Source organism: Astatotilapia calliptera, chromosome 8 (genome assembly GCF_900246225.1).
Source record: "Astatotilapia calliptera chromosome 8, fAstCal1.2, whole genome shotgun sequence".
Taxonomy (NCBI): domain Eukaryota; kingdom Metazoa; phylum Chordata; class Actinopteri; order Cichliformes; family Cichlidae; genus Astatotilapia; species Astatotilapia calliptera.
The window spans coordinates 24,886,823-24,905,502 of NC_039309.1; the positions used below are offsets into that span (position 1 = coordinate 24,886,823).

The 18,680-nt window shown below is 41.8% G+C and overlaps 1 protein-coding gene across 7 annotated transcripts in view; it reads left to right on the top strand.

The window, feature by feature from the left end:
* The window catches only part of ryr2a (ryanodine receptor 2a (cardiac)), a 301,573-nt gene that overhangs the window by 197,034 nt on the left and 85,859 nt on the right, over positions 1–18,680 (top strand). For all 7 annotated transcript variants that reach the window (XM_026177557.1, XM_026177561.1, XM_026177558.1 and 4 more), the window contains exons 67-72: positions 1,119–1,179; positions 2,060–2,298; positions 2,372–2,453; positions 17,145–17,275; positions 17,896–18,023; positions 18,253–18,445. In XM_026177557.1, the coding sequence (XP_026033342.1) occupies positions 1,119–1,179; positions 2,060–2,298; positions 2,372–2,453; positions 17,145–17,275; positions 17,896–18,023; positions 18,253–18,445 (834 nt within the window). The remainder of the gene's footprint in view (positions 1–1,118; positions 1,180–2,059; positions 2,299–2,371; positions 2,454–17,144; positions 17,276–17,895; positions 18,024–18,252; positions 18,446–18,680) is intronic.

The following is an 18,680-nucleotide window of genomic DNA, read 5'->3' on the forward strand; positions in this document are numbered from 1 at the left end:
CACGGTCTTTTTAAAGAGAGGAGGCTTACTCCTTGTTCAATCTATTTCTAACTGTGCTGTCATGAAAGGTAATATTTAACATGCTAACTGAGACGATCAGTCTTCAGTCTGAGCTGTAGCTTTCCTCTGAGCATTGTTACAGTCTGACTTTAAGGTGCATTTTCTGGCATGCCCAGTCCTGGGAAGATTATGGCCTGATGTTAACACATCAGTGATCCAGATGAGCAAACTGCAAAAAAAGGGTCACATTTGCTAATTGGCAATAATTGAAGTGCATCTGGCTGCTACTTACCCTGTTAATTCCTGTTGAATTATTACTTGTGTACTCAGTTTTATACAGGACTGCATGGAGTCCTATGGAAACTTTTTCTGACTGACTGTATTTTGATACATGGCACTTCTACTGCAGTTTACTTTTAAACTGCAGTACATTCCTCCTGTCCTATCAGACGGGAGCTTCATAAGCTAACTTGTAATTGGTGCAGGTGTCTGCAGGGATGTCACGATACCAGAAGGTTTGAGCCTGTATACTTTAATATATGATAAATATGATACCACTCACACATACAGTGACAGACTGAACAGACTTTTCTTTCCTCCAATGAAAAATACCAATACTATCTAGTTTTTCTACCAGTGACTTGGTAGCAAAGTATGAGTTGTCGTGGCATCCCTAAGTGTGTGTGCATGCATGGTATTGTGGGTGTATAAATCCTCATCACTGTGTCCTCACAGGAAAAAGATGTTCCATTTCTTCAGACTCAAAAATGGGCACTTTAGAAACATATTGTCAAAAATGAAAGATAATTATTAGTTGCACGTAAAGCAAAAGCTGTTAGAATATCAATTATGCTGATATTTAATGGCTTTTGCTATCAGCCACTGATGACAGGGTAAAAGTAGCAAGTGTAACATTTCCACTTAACATAAACTTTATTTTATAATTGTTTAATTATTGTTTTTCCAAGGAACATCATTTTCCTCAACATAACATAACAGTTGTTGTGTAAGTGTGGTTTTGTGCTAAAAATTTCACATCCAAGACAGATACTGTGTGAAGCCTTTGCGCTCCATGATGTGAGTTTGCAGTTTCACAGCTAATTCTCTCTGCTCACCAGGGAACAATGCCACTTCCATTGTCAACTGTCTGCAGATACTGGGACAAAGCCTGGATGCCAGGTAAAAACGTGACCAGTTGTGACCTCATAATGATGAATGACGGGAATGCTTTCAGCTTTCTATGGAAAAACATAAATGAATAAAGCAAAAGAACAAATCCAGAAAAATTAACATGAATCAACGCAGATTTTCAAAAATAAGTACCACAGAGAAAAGGAATCAGTGACTTTAACCCAAAGCAGTATGAACTACACTGAGTGTGGTAGTTGTTCATATAAGCTGCAATATTAGCTGTCAAGAGATAGCAGTCCTCTTTTAAACAGTGGTAAAGTCTGGGTTTGAAGGGCAGAGACGTAATAACAAACTAGTGTATCAGCCAGGAGACCAAAGTTTAGTTAACAGGTGTGGGACAGAAATCCGAGTCAATGAATGCCATAAAATACAAACTCTTGCATAAGTAAGCCTAGACTACAAAGTTTAGTTCTCAATGCAAGTGATAAAACCCATAATTTCAAATTATAGCTGGCTGAAATAACAAGATTAAAAAGAATCTAAGAAAACAGCACAGTATAGCTATAAGACAGGTTTGATGGATGTGTTTCTGTCTGGAAACATCATGAAAACTCAGACTGATAAAGGATAATCATTATGTGCGGCTATAACAGTGAATTCTTACCTCAGATAATTATGTGTTTCATTGTTTTGTACTTTTAGAAGCAAAGTTTAACGAGGCCTCTCACAAAAATAATCGTCAACACCATTTAGTTGGAAACTCAGTAAAATCCTGACAGCGTTGAATGAATAATATTTACTAGCAAATACTGGTAAAATTGCCCCGTAGTTATCAGACTGGTTGAATGTGCCCATATTTTCTCAAAGTGCTTTTTTCGTGTTTGAAAAAAGAACATCTCTTGTCAAGATATTAATGTAACTCTATCAGGACAGTGATGAAGACGGGCCTGGAGTCAGTGAAGGCAGCTTTACGGTCATACTTCGACAGCGCAGCGAAGGATCTGGAGAAGACTCAGGAGAACCTGAAGCTCGGCCAGTTCACTCACAGCAGGGACCAACCACGAGGAGCGACTCAGATCATCAACTACACCACCTTCGCCCTGCTCCCCGTCCTCTCCTCACTGTTTGAACACATCGGACAGAACATGTTTGGAGAAGACCTCATTTGTAAGTGAAAACTTCACGTTTCATCTGGACGATGATGTCAGTTTGCCTACAGATTTTGTCTCTCTTGCCTCAGTGGGTGATGTCCAGGTTTCCTGCTACAGAATCCTTAACAGCCTCTTCCTTCTGGGAACCAACAAAAGTATCTATGTTGAGAGGTAGGAAACATCCATGGTCCACATGTGATAGATTTAGTAAAAATATGTTTTACGTCGCATGCAGTAGAGTTCAGAAGAATGAGACCACACTGAGAATCTGTCCTGGTTTCATGTAAACCTGGAAATGATCAAATATGCTTGATTCAGGAATATTCAAAAAGAGAATTATTATGTAAATGAAGAAGAAATACAGTACTATGAAAGTCTTGAGCACTTTTCTGTTGTTTTTATTTTATTTATATTCCTATTATTTAGAGATTGATTGAAACAAGCAAACATAAATACAGTATGTAAGGTAAAAACAAGTGCTCAGCACTTTTCCATGGTTGATGAACGGATTGTTTCCCTGCACCTTCAGGTTGAGATATGGGTTGTAGGATGTAGGATTGGTGGCTGTATGTCTTGGACACTCAGGTGGAGATAGGAGCAGATCTGTCAGCTGATACCACCAGGTGCTGAATTGGATATGGTGGTGGGAGATTAAGTTGGAGAGGCCTGGCGTGCCCAAACGGATAAGGAGCATGCACTGGGAATGTATGGCAGAGGCCCCGTTTCGTGACATCTTCAACTTTTATGTCCGGCAGAACTTCAACAGCATCCTGAGGGTGGTTGGGATGTTAAGGTTCCACACTTCCATTGCTGAGGCAGATTTATGGTGCTGCTAATAATAAATATAAAAACCTATTAAATAAATAAATGACCTATTAAGTAATAATGGCTGAGTCAATAAGTCAATTCAAAATGCAGAATGTAGACTGTATATTCGGAGGTGTGGCAGTTTGGCACAGTTCATCAGACTCATATCATCTGGAAAAACTCATCTTCAGACTGGTGGATCTCGCCCCAGATGCTGCGCAGCCTCCAGCTTGAAGGGAGGGCGAAAAAAAGTCCATGCGTAGGATGGGCGGAGTACGGTGTCTCGTGATGCTAGTTGCTCTGTCGTTGCATCTGCTGGTGTAAATGTCTCAGTGGGATGGTACATCCAATAGCCCTGCGTGCAGTCTTAACCGCTCACTGCGGTGTCTGCTTCTCTTCTCTATGGTGCAGCTGCAGGGCCAGACAGTAATCCAGGCAGTCATTGTGCTCTCCACCACACACCTGTAGACAGAACTGGGGATGGTGGAGTTCAGCCCCGCTCCCTTCAGCTTCCTCAGAAAATACAGGCATTTATGAGCCTTTTTAATAAAGCTGAGAGTGTTATCACACCACTCCTGTACTGGCTTCTCTTAAATTAAATCCAGTTGTTAAATACAAAATCAAATTTAAAGTACTCCTCATCACATACAAGGTCTTGAATAATCAGGCACCATCATATTTTAAAGGCCTCATAATACAGTATCATCCCAATAGAACTAGAACTCTCAGACTGCAGGCTCACTTGTTGTTCCTAGAGTATTTAAAAGTAGAATGGGAGGCAGAGGGTTCAGGTTTCGGGCCCCTCTTCGGTAGAACCAGCTCTCAGACACCATCTCTACAGTGTGTCATGCAGACATTGTTCTCCTTTTAGAAATCCCTAAAGGGGAATATCTAACAAGGGAAACCTGCAGTCAGAAGTGACTGAAGAAGTCACTTGGATAAGTGACGAAACATTTCTCCCACTGAAAACGTGCAGATGAGCAGAATCAACTTTTTGGGATTTCCTTACCTTGATGATTGAGCATGCATCAACACATCACTTTTAAACAGAACATTGCTGGCTAAGCAGCATTAAGATACATGGAAAAGAACAAGTCATAAGTCATAATGGTATTCTGATCAGATCATGGCTGTACTGATGAAAGCCATCCATAGTCATCATCATCATTACCTTTATTTATAAAGCACTTTAAAACAACCACAGCTGACACAAAGTGCTGTACATAGGAACTATATAATAAAATGACATAAGAAATAAATACAAGCCAAATAAAAGAAAAAGTAAAATAATTAATAAAATAACTAATTTCATTACAAGAGAAAACTATGTCTCACTGAGGTTAAAAGCCAAAGAATAAAAGTGGGTTTTAAGACGTGATTTAAAAGTGGAGAGTGAAGGGGCCTCTCTAACGTGCAAGGGCAAATTAGAAAAGGCCCTGTCCCCTCTGAGCTTCCTCCTGGATCTCACCGAAAACTCTCTTTTCTTTTCATAAAAATGTACAAAGGTTCGCAGCCGAGTGTGAAGCAGCGGGAATGAGGATCAGCACCCCCAAATCTGAGGCCGTGGTTCTCAGCCGGAAAAGGGTGCTGTGTTCACTCTTTTCCGGGTGTTCACTCTTTTCCGGGTCGGAACTCATCCCCGACCCAGATGAGTGGAGGAGTTCAAGTATCTCGGGGTCTTGTTCGCGAGTGATTGGAGAAGGGAGCTGGAGATCGACAGACGGATTGGCGGTGCAGCCGCAGTGATGCGGACGCTGCACCGGTCCATCATGGTGAAGAGGGAGCTTAGTGTAAAGCGAAGCTCTCAATTTACCGGTCGATCTACGTCCCTACCCTCACCTATGGCCACGAGCTGTGGGTAGTGACCGAAAAAACGAGATCGCGGATACAAGCGGCGGAAATGAACCGGTTTTTACTTGCTAGCAAGGGAGGCTGGTCGGAACCAGGCTCTTGGAGCTGAATGCTCCTCACCTGTCTCCTAGCCAACTTCAAAGAAACAGCCTTCCCTGCTGACTTACAAATTTAAGTAACACAATGACAACATTTAACAATTTGACTCCAACACTTACAGGGAGTGCAGAATTATTAGGCAAGTTGTATTTTTGAGGAATAATTTTATTATTGAACAACAACCATGTTCTCAATGAACCCAAAAAACTCATTAATATCAAAGCTGAATGTTTTTGGAAGTAGTTTTTAGTTTGTTTTTAGTTTGAGCTATTTTAGGGGGATATCTGTGTGTGCAGGTGACTATTACTGTGCAGAATTATTAGGCAACTTAACAAAAAACAAATATATACCCATTTCAATGATTTATTTTTACCAGTGAAACCAATATAACATCTCCACATTCACAAATATACATTTCTGACATTCAAAACAAACAAAAACAAATCAGCGACCAATATAGCCACCTTTCTTTGCAAGGACACTCAAAAGCCTGCCATCCATGGATTCTGTCAGTGTTTTGATCTGTTCACCATCAACATTGCGTGCAGCAGCAACCACAGCCTCCCAGACACTGTTCAGAGAGGTGTACTGTTTTCCCTCCTTGTAAATCTCACATTTGATGATGGACCACAGGTTCTCAATGGGGTTCAGATCAGGTGAACAAGGAGGCCATGTCATTAGTTTTTCTTCTTTTATACCCTTTCTTGCCAGCCACGCTGTGGAGTACTTGGACGCGTGTGATGGAGCATTGTCCTGCATGAAAATCATGTTTTTCTTGAAGGATGCAGACTTCTTCCTGTACCACTGCTTGAAGAAGGTGTCTTCCAGAAACTGGCAGTAGGACTGGGAGTTGAGCTTGACTCCATCCTCAACCCGAAAAGGCCCCACAAGCTCATCTTTGATGATACCAGCCCAAACCAGTACTCCACCTCCACCTTGCTGGCGTCTGAGTGGGACTGGAGCTCTCTGCCCTTTACCAATCCAGCCACGGGCCCATCCATCTGGCCCATCAAGACTCACTCTCATTTCATCAGTCCATAAAACCTTAGAAAAACCAGTCTTGAGATATTTCTTGGCCCAGTCTTGACGTTTCAGCTTGTGTGTCTTGTTCAGTGGTGGTCGTCTTTCAGCCTTTCTTACCTTGGCCATGTCTCTGAGTATTGCACACCTTGTGCTTTTGGGCACTCCAGTGATGTTGCAGCTCTGAAATATGGCCAAACTGGTGGCAAGTGGCATCTTGGCAGCTGCACGCTTGACTTTTCTCAGTTCATGGGCAGTTATTTTGTGCCTTGGTTTTTCCACACGCTTCTTGCGACCCTGTTGACTATTTTGAATGAAACGCTTGATTGTTCGATGATCACGCTTCAGAAGCTTTGCAATTTTGAGACTGCTGCATCCCTCTGCAAGATATCTCACTATTTTTGACTTTTCTGAGCCTGTCAAGTCCTTCTTTTGACCCATTTTGCCAAAGGAAAGGACGTTGCCTAATAATTATGCACACCTGATATAGGGTGTTGATGTCATTAGACCACACCCCTTCTCATTACAGAGATGCACATCACCTAATATGCTTAATTGGTAGTAGGCTTTCGCGCCTATACAGCTTGGAGTAAGACAACATGCATGAAGAGGATGATGTGGACAAAATACTCATTTGCCTAATAATTCTGCACTCCCTGTAGTAAAGTGACAAATGAAAATGCATCTGTTACTCAGACAACTCAGATCTGTAATGTTTCACATTCATTATAATGTTGTTGAGGTGACAGTGAGTTCAGGATTTTGCAGAAAACGTCAGTAGACCAGCTGATCTCATGTTTGTTTACTTCCTGTTTATGTGATTTTTTCCCTTAGCAAATTCTAAGTGCTTCTTTTAATCACATTATTTTATTGTATGATACCTTGGTGCCACTGGATTTTAACATGTCTCACACTCATACAGTAAGACAAATGGTGGGGGTGTAGTAAGGAAGCTGGGGGAAGCAGACAGCTCCACAGGAAGAGTCTTTTGTGTCTTCGAGGACTCTGGGAGGCAGCAAGGGAGTGTGAAGCTTAAGGTGTGAAACAGCTGTGTACTGCCTTTTGTTCCTGGAGAAGGTTTTTAACTGAGAGCCATGCTGGGCTCAGACTCTGCTGACCGTCTGTCCCGCGGTCATGCAGGGACTTCATCAAGCTTGGTTGTCTGTTCTTTGTGTGTTTGATTAAAGAACGTTAGCTACCACTCACCGCTCGTCTGCAGCTTTATTTGAATGGAAAACTTCCACAGCAGGCAAAAAAAAGCTTTTTGCTAAAAAAAAGATTCAGAGCAGAAGTTTTTTGCACTGCATTTTAAAATGAAAACATATTACATTTATTTACAATTAAAGACACAGAGCAGGAAGTGTGTTACTGTTTTACATCCACAGACACACAAGAAAAGAAGCAGGCAACATGAGGTCAAGTTATGGCAATTTTATTTGTGTGTTTCAGTACATGTATTTAGATTAGAGTTTTTAAAAAACAAGCAAACGTCCCAAGAAGAAGGATGGGGAGAAAGAAAGGTGGAGAGAGGAGGAAGAAACTATTGAGATGCTGCTGGGTCAGTTCTTCCTCAGCAGGCTGCTCCAGAATCCCCTCCTGTCCTCGCCTTGCTTTTCTTTTGCCTTCAGTTCTTTTAAGGTTTTGTTGAGCTGCTCCTCGGCATCTTTAAATGTTTCTTTCAGCTGCTGTTTGGCCAGTTTCCCTTTGTGTTTGAGGAGCTCTTTAGCTTCCTTTTTGTGCTTTCGCATTTCTTTCAGTGCGTCTTTGCAGTCTTTCTTGGTCACCGTCATTTCTTTCTTCAATACCTTCACCTCAATTTTCTCTTCTGCGAGTTCTTCTTGCACTTTCATCAGTTCCTTCTTCATGTTTTCAGTGTGACTCTTTGTATCTTCCATTTCTTTCTTTGCTTCCTGTATTTTAATTTTCTCTTCCTCCAACACTTTTTGAGCTTCCAACAATTCTTTCTTCATATTTTCAATCTCATTTTCTGCCTCGTGTTTACGTCTTTTCTCCTCTTCAAGTTGTTGCTTCACATGCAGTAATTCCTTTCTTAGTGTTTCAGCTTCAGCTGTTACATTTGCAGCTTCTTGAGTTGCCAACTGCATTTTCCTTCTTTCCTCTTCAAAATCTTCCTGCACCTCCTGTAATTCCTGCATCACATTTCCTGCCTCCTTCTTTGCAGTTTGATATTTATTGTTGGCTTCTTGTGCTGTGCTTTTCTCTTCCTCCAATGCTTTTTGAGCTTCCAACAGTTCTTTCTTCATCTTTTCATTCTCATTTTCTGCCTGTTGTTTTCTTATCTTCTCTCCTTTAAGTCTGAGACCCACATGCAGTAATTCCTGCAATACTACATGAGTTTCAAACTGTGAATTTTTAGCTTCTCCTCTAGATTTTTCTGCCTCTTCTTTTAATTTGACATTTTCAGCCTGTATCATTTGAAATTTAAAATGAATCAGCCGTACTGTAATGCATGGTGAAGCACTCGCCGATCCTCTTCTCGTTCTCCCCTGATTCATTTTGGCCTTTTAAACAAAGGAGCCAACGTTTTGTAGAGGAGTGAAGTGAAGTTTTTGTTGTTTTCTTCGTCAACTGTCGTTTGTCCTGCACAGAGATGCTGCTGTAGATGTGTCTCTAGCTGTGTCTGGATACAATTAAACATGCTGGAACTAAGTGCTTGTGTTGCACAGTTCTACTGAACATTCCATTTCATGCATGCTCCGCCCACATGGTCAGGAATGTCAGGTGCTGCATCACCAAATGTTGCTCCCGTTGCCTAGCAATAACAGCTGTTTACTTTTGGGGTCTGGTTCATTATTTAATAAAGAAAACATGTCCAAGTATTGGGTGCTGAGGCTCAGCGCATATTCTAGCCTGCTGTGTGGGTGGGCAGCTAGAAATCACTGGTGGGCAACATGAGTGAGGAGAAAACTGGAGCAGCCAAGCAGGGAGCTGCAGGTTGCTGCTTTGAGTCTCTGTTCAGATGCTGGTGTCTCCTCTCTCTGAGATGTCTGCAAACTGTCCCAGATAAAACAATAAGGATAATAAACAAACACGTCATCATCATCATCATCAACTTTATTTATAAAGCACTTTAAAACAACCACAGCTGACACAAAGTGCTGTACATAGGAACTATATAATAAAATGACATAAGAAATAAATACAAGCCAAATAAAAGAAAAAGTAAAATAATTAATAAAATAACTAATTTCATTACAAGAGAAAACTATGTCTCACTGAGGTTAAAAGCCAAAGAATAAAAGTGGGTTTTAAGACGTGATTTAAAAGTGGAGAGTGAAGGGGCCTCTCTAACGTGCAAGGGCAAATTAGAAAAGGCCCTGTCCCCTCTGAGCTTCCTCCTGGATCTCACCGAAAACTCTCTTTTCTTTTCATAAAAATGTACAAAGGTTCGCAGCCGAGTGTGAAGCAGCGGGAATGAGGATCAGCACCCCCAAATCTGAGGCCGTGGTTCTCAGCCGGAAAAGGGTGCTGTGTTCACTCTTTTCCGGGTGTTCACTCTTTTCCGGGTCGGAACTCATCCCCGACCCAGATGAGTGGAGGAGTTCAAGTATCTCGGGGTCTTGTTCGCGAGTGATTGGAGAAGGGAGCTGGAGATCGACAGACGGATTGGCGGTGCAGCCGCAGTGATGCGGACGCTGCACCGGTCCATCATGGTGAAGAGGGAGCTTAGTGTAAAGCGAAGCTCTCAATTTACCGGTCGATCTACGTCCCTACCCTCACCTATGGCCACGAGCTGTGGGTAGTGACCGAAAAAACGAGATCGCGGATACAAGCGGCGGAAATGAACCGGTTTTTACTTGCTAGCAAGGGAGGCTGGTCGGAACCAGGCTCTTGGAGCTGAATGCTCCTCACCTGTCTCCTAGCCAGCTTCAAAGAAACAGCCTTCCCTGCTGACTTACAAATTTAAGTAACACAATGACAACATTTAACAATTTGACTCCAACACTTACAGGGAGTGCAGAATTATTAGGCAAGTTGTATTTTTGAGGAATAATTTTATTATTGAACAACAACCATGTTCTCAATGAACCCAAAAAACTCATTAATATCAAAGCTGAATGTTTTTGGAAGTAGTTTTTAGTTTGTTTTTAGTTTTAGCTATTTTAGGGGGATATCTGTGTGTGCAGGTGACTATTACTGTGCAGAATTATTAGGCAACTTAACAAAAAACAAATATATACCCATTTCAATTATTTATTTTTACCAGTGAAACCAATATAACATCTCCACATTCACAAATATACATTTCTGACATTCAAAAACAAAAACAAATCAGCGACCAATATAGCCACCTTTCTTTGCAAGGACACTCAAAAGCCTGCCATCCATGGATTCTGTCAGTGTTTTGATCTGTTCACCATCAACATTGCGTGCAGCAGCAACCACAGCCTCCCAGACACTGTTCAGAGAGGTGTACTGTTTTCCCTCCTTGTAAATCTCACATTTGATGATGGACCACAGGTTCTCAATGGGGTTCAGATCAGGTGAACAAGGAGGCCATGTCATTAGTTTTTCTTCTTTTATACCCTTTCTTGCCAGCCACGCTGTGGAGTACTTGGACGCGTGTGATGGAGCATTGTCCTGCATGAAAATCATGTTTTTCTTGAAGGATGCAGACTTCTTCCTGTACCACTGCTTGAAGAAGGTGTCTTCCAGAAACTGGCAGTAGGACTGGGAGTTGAGCTTGACTCCATCCTCAACCCGAAAAGGCCCCACAAGCTCATCTTTGATGATACCAGCCCAAACCAGTACTCCACCTCCACCTTGCTGGCGTCTGAGTGGGACTGGAGCTCTCTGCCCTTTACCAATCCAGCCACGGGCCCATCCATCTGGCCCATCAAGACTCACTCTCATTTCATCAGTCCATAAAACCTTAGAAAAACCAGTCTTGAGATATTTCTTGGCCCAGTCTTGACGTTTCAGCTTGTGTGTCTTGTTCAGTGGTGGTCGTCTTTCAGCCTTTCTTACCTTGGCCATGTCTCTGAGTATTGCACACCTTGTGCTTTTGGGCACTCCAGTGATGTTGCAGCTCTGAAATATGGCCAAACTGGTGGCAAGTGGCATCTTGGCAGCTGCACGCTTGACTTTTCTCAGTTCATGGGCAGTTATTTTGTGCCTTGGTTTTTCCACACGCTTCTTGCGACCCTGTTGACTATTTTGAATGAAACGCTTGATTGTTCGATGATCACGCTTCAGAAGCTTTGCAATTTTGAGACTGCTGCATCCCTCTGCAAGATATCTCACTATTTTTGACTTTTCTGAGCCTGTCAAGTCCTTCTTTTGACCCATTTTGCCAAAGGAAAGGACGTTGCCTAATAATTATGCACACCTGATATAGGGTGTTGATGTCATTAGACCACACCCCTTCTCATTACAGAGATGCACATCACCTAATATGCTTAATTGGTAGTAGGCTTTCGAGCCTATACAGCTTGGAGTAAGACAACATGCATGAAGAGGATGATGTGGACAAAATACTCATTTGCCTAATAATTCTGCACTCCCTGTAGTAAAGTGACAAATGAAAATGCATCTGTTACTCAGACAACTCAGATCTGTAATGTTTCACATTCATTATAATGTTGTTGAGGTGACAGTGAGTTCAGGATTTTGCAGAAAACGTCAGTAGACCAGCTGATCTCATGTTTGTTTACTTCCTGTTTATGTGATTTTTTCCCTTAGCAAATTCTAAGTGCTTCTTTTAATCACATTATTTTATTGTATGATACCTTGGTGCCACTGGATTTTAACATGTCTCACACTCATACAGTAAGACAAATGGTGGGGGTGTAGTAAGGAAGTTGGGGGAAGCAGACAGCTCCACAGGAAGAGTCTTTTGTGTCTTCGAGGACTCTGGGAGGCAGCAAGGGAGTGTGAAGCTTAAGGTGTGAAACAGCTGTGTGCTGCCTTTTGTTCCTGGAGAAGGTATTTAACTGAGAGCCATGCTGGGCTCAGACTCTGCTGACCGTCTGTCCCGCGGTCATGCAGGGACTTCATCATGCTTGTCTGTTCTTTGTGTGTTTGATTAAAGAATGTTAGCTACCGCTCACCGCTCGTCTGCAGCTTTATTTGAATGGAAAACTTCCACAGCAGGCAAAAAAAAGCTTTTTGCTAAAAAAAAGATTCAGAGCAGAAGTTTTTTGCACTGCATTTTAAAATGAAAACATATTGCATTTATTTACAATTAAAGACACAGAGCAGGAGGTGTGTTACTGTTTTACATCCACAGACACACAAGAAAAGAAGCAGGCAACATGAGGTCAAGTTATGGCAATTTTATTTGTGTGTTTCAGTACATGTATTTAGATTAGAGTTTTTAAAAAACAAGCAAACGTCCCAAGAAGAAGGATGGGGAGAAAGAAAGGTGGAGAGAGGAGGAAGAAACTATTGAGATGCTGCTGGGTCAGTTCTTCCTCAGCAGTCTGCTCCAGAATCCCCTCCTGTCCTCGCCTTGCTTTTCTTTTGCCTTCAGTTCGTTTAAGGTCTTGTTGAGCTGCTCTTCGGCATCTTTAAATTTTTCTTTCAGCTGCTGTTTGGCCAGTTTCCCTTTGTGTTTGAGGAGCTCTTTAGCTTCCTTTTTGTGCTTTCGCATTTCTTTCAGTGCGTCTTTGTAGTCTTTCTTGGTCACCGTCATTTCTTTCTTCAATACCTTCATCTCAATTTTCTCTTCTGCAAGTTCTTCTTGCACTTTCATCAGTTCCTTCTTCATGTTTTCAGTGTGACTCTTTGTATCTTCCATTTCTTTCTTTGCTTCCTGTGTTTTAATTTTCTCTTCCTCCAACACTTTTTGAGCTTCCAACAATTCTTTCTTCATATTTTCAATCTCATTTTCTGCCTCATCTTTACGTCTTTTCTCCTCTTCAAGTTGTTGCTTCACATGCAGTAATTCCTTTCTTAGTGTTTCAGCTTCAGCCGTTACATTTGCAGCTTCTTGTGTTGCCAACTGCATTTTCCTTCTTTCCTCTTCAAAAGCTTCCTGCACCTCCTGTAATTCCTGCATCACATTTCCTGCCTCCTTCTTTGCAGTTTGATATTTATTTTTGGCTTCTTGTGCTGTGCTTTTCTCTTCCTCCAATGCTTTTTGAGCTTCCAACAGTTCTTTCTTCATCTTTTCATTCTCATTTTCTGCCTGTTGTTTTCTTATCTTCTCTCCTTTAAGTCTGAGACCCACATGCAGTAATTCCTGCAATACTACATGAGTTTCAAACTGTGAATTTTTAGCTTCTCCTCTAGATTTTTCTGCCTCTTCTTTTAATTTGACATTTTCAGCCTGTATCATTTGAAATTTAAAATGAATCAGCCGTACTGTAATGCATGGTGAAGCACTCGCCGATCCTCTTCTCGTTCTCCCCTGATTCATTTTGGCCTTTTAAACAAAGGAACCAACGTTTTGTAGAGGAGTGAAGTGAAGTTTTTGTTGTTTTCTTCGTCAACTGTCGTTTGTCCTGCACAGAGATGCTGCTGTAGATGTGTCTCTAGCTGTGTCTGGATACAATGAAACATGCTGGAACTAAGTGCTTGTGTTGCACAGTTCTACTGAACATTCCATTTCATGCATGCTCCGCCCACATGGTCAGGAATGTCAGGTGCTGCATCACCAAATGTTGCTCCCGTTGCCTAGCAATAACAGCTGTTTACTTTTGGGGTCTGGTTCATTGTTTAATAAAGAAAACATGTCCAAGTATTGGGTGCTGAGGCTCAGCGCATATTCTAGCCTGCTGTGTGGGTGGGCAGCTAGAAATCACTGGTGGGCAACATGAGTGAGGAGAAAACTGGAGCAGCCAAGCAGGGAGCTGCAGGTTGCTGGTTTGAGTCTCTGTTCAGATGCTGGTGTCTCCTCTCTCTGAGATGTCTGCAAACAGTCCCAGATAAAACAATAAGGATAATAAACAAACACGTCATCATCATCATCATCAACTTTATTTATAAAGCACTTTAAAACAACCACAGCTGACACAAAGTGCTGTACATAGGAACTATATAATAAAATGACATAAGAAATAAATACAAGCCAAATAAAAGAAAAAGTAAAATAATTAATAAAATAACTAATTTCATTACAAGAGAAAACTATGTCTCACTGAGGTTAAAAGCCAAAGAATAAAAGTGGGTTTTAAGACGTGATTTAAAAGTGGAGAGTGAAGGGGCCTCTCTAACGTGCAAGGGCAAATTAGAAAAGGCCCTGTCCCCTCTGAGCTTCCTCCTGGATCTCACCGAAAACTCTCTTTACTTTTCATAAAAATGTACAAAGGTTCGCAGCCGAGTGTGAAGCAGCGGGAATGAGGATCAGCACCCCCAAATCTGAGGCCGTGGTTCTCAGCCGGAAAAGGGTGCTGTGTTCACTCTTTTCCGGGTGTTCACTCTTTTCCGGGTCGGAACTCATCCCCGACCCAGATGAGTGGAGGAGTTCAAGTATCTCGGGGTCTTGTTCGCGAGTGATTGGAGAAGGGAGCTGGAGATCGACAGACGGATTGGCGGTGCAGCCGCAGTGATGCGGACGCTGCACCGGTCCATCATGGTGAAGAGGGAGCTTAGTGTAAAGCGAAGCTCTCAATTTACCGGTCGATCTACGTCCCTACCCTCACCTATGGCCACGAGCTGTGGGTAGTGACCGAAAAAACGAGATCGCGGATACAAGCGGCGGAAATGAACCGGTTTTTACTTGCTAGCAAGGGAGGCTGGTCGGAACCAGGCTCTTGGAGCTGAATGCTCCTCACCTGTCTCCTAGCCAACTTCAAAGAAACAGCCTTCCCTGCTGACTTACAAATTTAAGTAACACAATGACAACATTTAACAATTTGACTCCAACACTTACAGGGAGTGCAGAATTATTAGGCAAGTTGTATTTTTGAGGAATAATTTTATTATTGAACAACAACCATGTTCTCAATGAACCCAAAAAACTCATTAATATCAAAGCTGAATGTTTTTGGAAGTAGTTTTTAGTTTGTTTTTAGTTTGAGCTATTTTAGGGGGATATCTGTGTGTGCAGGTGACTATTACTGTGCATAATTATTAGGCAACTTAACAAAAAACAAATATATACCCATTTCAATGATTTATTTCTACCAGTGACACCAATATAACATCTCCACATTCACAAATATACATTTCTGACATTCAAAAACAAAACAAAAACAAATCAGCGACCAATATAGCCACCTTTCTTTGCAAGGACACTCAAAAGCCTGCCATCCATGGATTCTGTCAGTGTTTTGATCTGTTCACCATCAACATTGCGTGCAGCAGCAACCACAGCCTCCCAGACACTGTTCAGAGAGGTGTACTGTTTTCCCTCCTTGTAAATCTCACATTTGATGATGGACCACAGGTTCTCAATGGGGTTCAGATCAGGTGAACAAGGAGGCCATGTCATTAGTTTTTCTTCTTTTATACCCTTTCTTGCCAGCCACGCTGTGGAGTACTTGGATGCGTGTGATGGAGCATTGTCCTGCATGAAAATCATGTTTTTCTTGAAGGATGCAGACTTCTTCCTGTACCACTGCTTGAAGAAGGTGTCTTCCAGAAACTGGCAGTAGGACTGGGAGTTGAGCTTGACTCCATCCTCAACCCGAAAAGGCCCCACAAGCTCATCTTTGATGATACCAGCCCAAACCAGTACTCCACCTCCACCTTGCTGGCGTCTGAGTGGGACTGGAGCTCTCTGCCTTTACCAATCCAGCCACGGGCCCATCCATCTGGCCCATCAAGACTGACTCTCATTTCATCAGTCCATAAAACCTTAGAAAAACCAGTCTTGAGATATTTCTTGGCCCAGTCTTCACGTTTCAGCTTGTGTGTCTTGTTCAATGGTGGTCGTCTTTCAGCCTTTCTTACCTTGGCCATGTCTCTGAGTATTGCACACCTTGTGCTTTTGGGCACTCCAGTGATGTTGCAGCTCTGAAATATGGCCAAACTGGTGGCAAGTGGCATCTTGGCAGCTGCACGCTTGACTTTTCTCAGTTCATGGGCAGTTATTTTGCGCCTTGGTTTTTCCACACGCTTCTTGAGACCCTGTTGACTATTTTGAATGAAACGCTTGATTGTTCAATGATCACGCTTCAGAAGCTTTGCAATTTTGAGACTGCTGCATCCCTCTGCAAGATATCTCACTATTTTTGACTTTTCTGAGCCTGTCAAGTCCTTCTTTTGACCCATTTTGCCAAAGGAAAGGACGTTGCCTAATAATTATGCACACCTGATATAGGGTGTTGATGTCATTAGACCACACCCCTTCTCATTACAGAGATGCACATCACCTAATATGCTTAATTGGTAGTAGGCTTTCGAGCCTATACAGCTTGGAGTAAGACAACATGCATGAAGAGGATGATGTGGACAAAATACTCATTTGCCTAATAATTCTGCACTCCCTGTATACTTACTGTATAATTATAGAAGTTATAGTATATTATATATAATCCTACCTGTGTGTTGGTTAATTACATAATCAGGTGGAGGCAGGGACCTCACAGTAGAAACATATTCTCATAAGTTTCTGTTTTAGTGTATTTTTAAACATCAAGAAGTCACAAGCATAAGGAGAACACTCCATGTTTAAAGAAGGAAGGTGTATTCATAGGAATGATTTATTATTGAGAGAGACATACGAACATCATTTTTTCACCCCCCAAAAAACACATGTTCAAAGCACAATATCAGCTTGATATCAGACAGAACTGCCACATGAAATTAAACAGAAGCTGTCAGTTGAATCATGATGAAGCTGTCCTTTATGAGTTGTGGACTCATACTGCTCTATATTTTTGGCCACCAGATGTCACCAAAGAGGACTGTGTTGACAAGCTTAGAGTAATGAACCGTTTTTCAATACGAGCTTCAGAAAGCTTCATTTGGCCATCTATATACAAAACAACTAATCTAGCCCACCAGACTTGACAGGTCCCAGTTTATAGCCAGCCCTATTGAGTCTTAAGCAAAAAAAAGAAAGAAAAAAAGTTGCTTTTACCATAATTAGATAACCTACTATGTTTTAAATCAATCACTGAGGTAGTAAAAGAATTGTTTTTGACTATTATCATGAGCTCTCTGTTTCTTTTCCAGACAACGTCCAGCAATGGGAAAGTGTTTAGCAGCCTTCGCAGCAGCATTCCCTGTTGCCTTTCTTGAGCCTCACATGAACAAGTTTAACAGCTTTTCCATCTATAACAGCAAAGGAAGCAAAGACAGAGCAGGTGAGACATGTACATAAAGAAAATGATGGAACATACAAATCCGGAGGTAGCTGGACGTTTCAGAGTGACGTTTCAGCGAGCACTGAGCATGTTTCTTTGAGCCTTTATATTTTACTAAAACTGGAACCATGAATACACATTACACTACATACCGCACCAACTAGCTTTTACTGTACATCTCAGAAACAAACAGAAATGTTTGTTGTGACCCTGCCGTCGTGTCACTCTTAACTGCTTACACGTTAACTCTTTGGTAAAACCAAAACATTACATAAAACATGTCTGGGCTGATTGAGGAAAGGGAGGAAGGTTTCAAGAAGTGTCTTAGTAAACTATGAAAAAACTGGAGTGTGCAGTATATACATGGTGTTTGTATCTCTTGGAGACACCTACTATAACAGGAAGTACCACAAAGTGGTTTGAATACTTTTGCAGCTGTCTGTCCTACATTTGTCTGACTAAGAGATTCTCCAGTTGTGTATTTCGAATAAAAAAACATTAATCCAAAGCTAAACGATGGCTGTGTGGTCTGAGAACTCATCAGTGTCAAAAATCACAAATCAAATCACATTATGTTTAATTTAATCTGTTTTCATTCCACTACTCTTTCCGCCTCTCAGCTCTAGGCCTTCCTGGGCAGGTTGGGGAGGTTTGTTCACTGATCCCCAATTTGGAGAAGTCTTTGGAGGAGATTGTAGAGCTAGCAGAGTCCGGCATGAAGTACACGCAGATGCCTCATGTTATGGAGGTAACTCTCTAATAATTAATAACTACAGCATCACCTTTGATATTCTTTCCTTAAGTTGCTTCATGTCATTGAAAAATTGGCCACGGAACCAAAATAAGTGGACATTTGTCCTGTAGTGAACACTTCAGAGCCGAAGATAAAAAGGTAAAAAAAGACATTGCTGATTAAACCCATCTGACTGTGAAGCTTTGCAAAGCTCATTATTTTTGCTTTGTTTCTACTGCTGTAGGTGGTCTTGCCGATGTTGTGCAGCTACATGTCTCACTGGTGGGAACATGGACCGGAAAGCGACCCAGACAAAGCCAACAACTGCTGCACCTCTGTGACCTCTGAATACATGAATACTCTGCTGGGAAACATTCTCAAGATCATCTACAACAACCTGGGAATAGATGAGGGCGCCTGGATGAAGAGACTGGCTGGTAAATGTTAACTCACTAATGCTGAACACTAAAATAAAATTCACTGATTCACAAGATTCATCAAACTCGCTCATCCATGTTTTTATGAGCCTGGCTTTGTGCACTGATGTGGGGTCACGTTGGACAGGGGCCGTCTCCAAAGATGGGAGCATGAAATTGTCCAATATGTCTTAATATGCTGAAGTATTAACAGCCGAACCCAATTGAAAAACAACCCCACAATATAATCCTCCCC